The sequence below is a fragment of the Tasmannia lanceolata genome, unplaced genomic scaffold (genome assembly GCF_043159265.1).
Source record: "Tasmannia lanceolata isolate RefF3 unplaced genomic scaffold, GAP_Taslan_0.1 ptg000037l, whole genome shotgun sequence".
Taxonomy (NCBI): Eukaryota; Viridiplantae; Streptophyta; class Magnoliopsida; order Canellales; family Winteraceae; genus Tasmannia; species Tasmannia lanceolata.
The window spans coordinates 32,375,001-32,381,017 of record NW_027518714.1 but is presented as its reverse complement, the minus strand read 5'-3'; the positions used below and the strand labels follow the sequence as shown (position 1 = coordinate 32,381,017).

The 6,017-nt window shown below is 39.2% G+C and overlaps 1 protein-coding gene across 2 annotated transcripts in view; it reads left to right on the top strand.

Annotated features, from left to right (window-relative positions):
• The first annotated feature begins 305 nt into the window (after window positions 1–305).
• LOC143860560 (O-fucosyltransferase 1-like) overlaps window positions 306–6,017 on the top strand; it is a 25,284-nt gene continuing 19,572 nt past the window's right edge. Inside the window, exons 1-2 of one of the 2 annotated variants that reach the window (XM_077371252.1) lie at window positions 306–522; window positions 685–853. In XM_077371252.1, the coding sequence (XP_077227367.1) occupies window positions 515–522; window positions 685–853 (177 nt within the window). In that variant the 5' untranslated portion in view covers window positions 306–514. The remainder of the gene's footprint in view (window positions 523–684; window positions 854–6,017) is intronic. The other variant, XM_077371253.1, reaches the window with a different exon arrangement.

Genomic DNA, 6,017 nt, shown 5'->3' with positions numbered 1-6,017 from the left:
CGAATTTGTAATTGGTTCGGTTTCTCATAAATTCGGTTTCGGTTTCGGTTCGAATTTTGGGAAACCGAAATAAATTCGGTTTTAATATTTCAGTTTTTTTGGTTCGGTTTTAACCGAATAACCACCCCGGCCTTATGCAACATTGACCGGTGAAATAGTTTTCCGCGAAATTGGAGAGCAAATCCCTTCTGGCCCTACAGCATAAAAGAACTCCCACATTACAGGAATCGGAATCAGCATCTCATTCCATTCCTATTCCAATTCTCTGGAATGGCAGTTCCGATTAAAGGGAAAGCACTCCAACCAGGTAGTTGAACTGTTAAGAATCCGCGGCTCGTGACTGGAACGGCACCGAAACGAACATCACCACTATGACAACTAATGTGCTCTCAAGATTCCGCGAAAGAAAGGCAAAGCATCAGGTAGAAAAACCCCAGCCAAGGTGTTTCTAGGGTTTTATTTCATTCTGTGAAATCTGAAGTTGCATAGGCTCTGGATCAAAGAATTCAATCAGATGAGGAGGTAACGAGAATCACCTGATCTATCTCACCCACTTCATTTTACGACTTACGAATTTCAGATTACGAGTCCTAGTTTTCATCTATGATTTCTGCTTTCTTGATATTATTATCACTACTGCTTGCTTGATATTGTTATTATTATTATTTTATTCTCTTGTTGCAGAGCTGGAGATGCTTTGAGAAGGAGAGGGGGTCATCGGCAGCTTAAACAGCTGACTGGTGGAATAAGGCGACTGGCGGGACGGATATCAGTCGCGGTGGTCGTGCTCTTGATCTGTACCGTTTCTCTGTTTTCGAAAATCGGAGGAAATCGCTCGCTCGTTCGATCTGTGGTCAGATTTCTTTGGGCCTCCTTTTAGTCTTGAATTTTCTGTTTTGGTTCCTGGTCTGGGTCTGGACTTTTGAATTAGATTCTATAGTATGATTTGATTATTCTTATGGGATTTTATCGAGTTTTAAGGTTTGTTACTTTCTTTCTTTTCCTTTTTTTGAATGGTGAAGATGGAGAAAACAGGCCAGTTTGCTGGTTCTTCTCATTCTTGATCTTGAATTGCAAATACATTTTTGCATCCGTGCCCTAGAAAAGCTAAACTTCAACCAGATAATTAATAGCAATGAACTTCAAATATGTTTGTCACCTTATAAATATAGCTTTGAGTGTTGTGGAGTCAGACTGCATTTTTTGTGTAGCAGATTTGTGTTAAGTTAAATGTATGTGATTTCAGATTATATTGGTAAAAACAATGAGGGAAAGAGAGCTGCAACATAGTTTATTAGTCTGGATTTGCTAGAGTCTAACGTAGAAGGCATTTCGCGGATGGCCTGTTGCATGTGAGATCAGCCACATAGGTTCACTTTTCAGCAGATTTTGTCTTCATTCACGAGGTGGCTGCTCTCACATGCAACAGGCCATCCGCAAAATGCCTTCTACGATGGACGCTAGCAAATCCCTTATTAGTTTGATCATTTATCATGTTTTTATGTTTTTATTTCTAAACTGGATAATTGTTTTCTGTTTGCTTTCATTTAAGATTAAGCATGCAATATATGCTACTACTTAATTTAGTGATATTCAGAGATCTTCAAATTTATATATTTTAGGTTGGATTGGAACTGGAATTTTCATTTTGACTAAATATGTATGGCATGCATGAAGTTTTTTATTTTGCGTATTAAATATATATGTAATATGTACTATGGAATGGCGTTCTTGTAAAAATAGATGGAATTATATACATACACAGAGAGAGAGAGAGAGAGAGAGAGAGAGAGAGAGAGAGAGAGAGAGAGAGAGAGTACTAAAGCGACCCGAATTAGGTACGTACCTTTTCCCGTACAGCATACCTTGTGTTGCATGGATTCTTTGCCCCCTCTATACTGAATCGCGTCGACATGTCTCCACACGCGAATTGAACATGGATTCATGTGGGATACACCAGGATTCTTGCCGTAGCCGGGTCTCGCACGAATCCTGTTTTTTCGAGCGAATCTGACTCATCATTGTCTCTATTAAAATGCGATCTTGTATATTTTCTCTTTAAATGTGTTTCCTTCTTAACTCTTTTTATCTGAAAGCACAACCCGTACTCTTTTAATAAAAACCCTAGCGCCTTGAACCTAGAACATCGATCGCCCTTCCTTCCTTCTTCACCGACTCTCTTAATAAAAACACTAATAAAACACTAAGGCCTCAACCCTTCATCCTCAATTTTTTCATAAATACATACACACTCAATCATTCAATTATATCTATCTATCTATAATATATACTAATCATGTTTCTTTCTGTTGTCATTCTCTTTTTTCCAAGAATTTTTTTTACTAGAAAACCTTTTCTCACTATATAATCGCCACTACTAAAATGGTTTTCCAATGCCAACATCAAATTTATCCCTCAAAATCACCCCGACTAAAACAACTTCCTCAAAATTCGGAACATTAATAAAATAATCTGAAGTGGAAATAATTGGCGGAGATACTCCTATGAATTCGGTTATGTGATCTAATCTTGGGGGAAAGGAAAAATCAAATCTCTCTCTAATTGGCCAAGATGCTCCTACGAATTCGGTTCTGTAATCCAATCTTGCGAGAGAGAAAAAATCAAATCTCTCTTTCTGTCTCTCAAACGACTCTTTCCTTCTTCATTTGTTTCTTTCATATTTTGCAGTTCATTTATACACGGGTTTGGTTCAAGGAATTTACAGCTCATGGATAGCATCTATGGACCCACAGTTTTACACAAGTTTCAAATTGGTGGACCCACCATTTTATACCCATGCATTTTACACGTCATACATGGTGCGGAGCCCATAGTTTCACACTGTCTTGATATGGCGGGACCCACCAATTTATGCCTACTCATACATGGGTTGGCCCAACCATTTTACATACCATTGTTTTTATGGTTTGGAACACATGTTTAGATGGATGGGCCTTCATTTTATAATTTTTATACCCATGCGTATATTGAGTGGGACCAACCATTTTACACATTTTATTTTTATGGTTAGCCCACCATTTACACCTCGGGGTTTGATGGGTATCTCCCACCACCTCCATCCAACCTATGCATTGTTAGAGTAGGTGCCCTAAAACCCAGTATATTTCGCATGTTATTCAAATAAAAGTTTCTCTGTCATGACATTTATGGGTACTAAAAGTTAAATATGTGCGATATGTTACTTATTATTGACACGTATTTGTCCTTAGGTAGCAAAGTGGGAAACCCATGCTCATGGATTCACAGATCCTAGGGAGCAAAGAGATATGAGATTCCGGTTCTTTGCAGACCTTAGTAGTTCCTAGTTGGGATTGATGTTGTACACCTCCTGTATACAACTAGCATCTATCTTGCCTACATGCACGAGATGTGGAGTGACTTATCTCAATCACTTGGGTATTGGACCCTAGCAAGATAGAATGGGTACGGCAATGAGATTGCATACTGAACAAGATCACATTAGAATAGCTTGTGTACAGGAGACAGTGGAGCTATTCCACTAGACAGGAGCCTTTACATGTCCTTTGACCTGAGGGGTCATATTGGTCTGTTGGCGAGTCTCTCATTTTTGGTCTATCTAACCGTGATTCTCTTGGAGTCACCAGAAGGTAGTACTGGAGTGTTTGACAAACCTTCGAGGACAATAGTGATGCCCGACATGGAATTCTCCACCTATTTAATAGGATAACATCTACACTACCAAAAGTAATAGGCCTAGAAAAATACATGGCCGAGTGGATTTGATAAAATGTTTATCAAAAGGATTTCACAAAATAAGTTTTGAAATGGTTTTAGTACATGCATTTGCGGGCTGACACTGCTTGACTGAAAGGTACACCATGAGTGAGTCCAGGGCGTAGTTGATGTCCACCCCCCGTAGGACTCAACTCGGTAGATGTGGACTTGGAGAAATGACTTGCACATTTGATGTGATTAGGGGTGTGATGATTTGACAGTTATCTTCAGGGTTACGTCTCGATGGAGCCCACTGACTCAATGCGATTGTAGCAGTAGCTACGGAGCAATAATTGCAGTGGGGCCCACTTGTGGGTTCTGCAAGATCTACCATTAAATCCCTCCTACGATCCCACTCACTACTCGATTGACCTAATATAATCTATTGGATAGAGGTCCCGCATTTATTTGGTTGCTTACACTAACTAGTTTCGTGGCATTGGATGTATTGAAAGGATGTACACAATGTATATAGTGCATATGTATTATGGGATACGTTGGGAATACCAAAATGGTTAAGTATTAACCATAAGGGTATTTTGGGAATATCATAAATTATGTTGGAGCTTTAATCCCGCATTTATTTGGTTGCTTACACGAACTAGTTTCGTGGCATTGGATGCATTGAAATGATATACACAATGTATATAGTGTATATGCATTATGGGATACGTTGGGAATACCAAAATGGTTAAATATTAACCATATGGGTATTTTGGAAATATCATAAATTATGTTGGAGCTTTAATCATATTGGATAAGATTGGATTGCATTAATTTAATTGGGAATTAAATATAAAATGCAATGGGAATTTGAATTGGATAAGTGAACCATGCCCACACGCCTGCCATTATCAATTTGGAATTAAAATAATATTTAGAATATTATTGCTTGATTTGTTTTTCCAAATTAAAGCAACACATGTGATGAAATTGGAAAGAGAGAGCGAAAGAAAGAATGAACAAACAAAATTGGAAACTTGGGAACTATATGGGGCAACCAAGGGTTGCTTGGGCAGCAAGCAAGCCACCCTTGGACGCCCCATATGGGTTTCCAAATTGTGGGGTTGATTGCTTCTCAATTGGAGCTTCCAATTGTGGCTAGTTTTCTTAGTTTTTGAGATTTCTCTAGAAATTTTGGACTGTGCATATGGAAATTGAAAACTCTATAAATATAAGATATATTGCTGGAGTTTTTTAAGAGCTCTTCCATAATTCCATGTGCTGGAAATTGGTAGAGGCACCCCAAAGTTCTCTTCTTCTTCTTCTTCTTCAATTCCATCAACTAGTTTTGTCTTTTCTAGGTCAAAGATGAACATCCAAACAAGCTCCATTGATCTAAACACATATTCTCATATTATAATCTGATTTAGATCAGCTTATAAAGTGAACATAGAGATGTACACAAGATCCTTTGCGCAACAAAATGAAATCATCGATTCAACTTGAGGTTTCGCGTCGATTAGATCGCTAACGGATTTTCGAGGAGTAGATCAAGCAGACGATTTATTTTCTACACCAACTAAAGGTATTTATATTTGTGTTTATTAAAGCACAATAAAATTAATTAGCCTCTAGGAATCCTAGTTTATTCTTCCGCTACGTGTAGCGATTTTGTTCGGGATTTTTTCAATCTTTCTAACATGCATACGGGAGGGGGCACCATTTTATACCCCCATGCATAGCTTGAGTGGGGGCACTATTTTACCCATCATGTTTTGATAGCGTGGGGTTCACCATCTAAGCACCTCATGTTTTGATTCCATGCATCACTATCTCCATCCAAACCCATGCGCAGGATGGGCCCACCATTTTGCACCTCCCATTTTTGAAGGGGTGGGATCTGCGTTTTTGCACCTCATGGTTTGATGGTAGGGCCCACTTTCTCAACCCAAACCTATGCATGAGGTGGGCTTATATTTACACCTACGTTTCAATTGGGTGGGACCCACCATTTTACACCCATGCATAGCATGGGCCAGAAATGCTAGTGTGTGTGTGTGTGAGTGAGTGAGTGAACATCTCCTGTGCTCGAGCTCAGATAGCTTATCTGCGCTCAAGTGCAGGAAACAAGGGTGGGCCCACATTTTTTTGGTGATCCTAAGCATTCATTTGAAAGGCCCCATCATGGATGGCGTGTGTACCAAAACTCAGCTCCAATGGGCCATCTTAGGGTGTACATTTGTGGGTGAGAAAATGGACAGATACTGTTTGTCCACAAATCTGCCCATTTTTTCACCTCACAAATGGAAGGGTTAGGT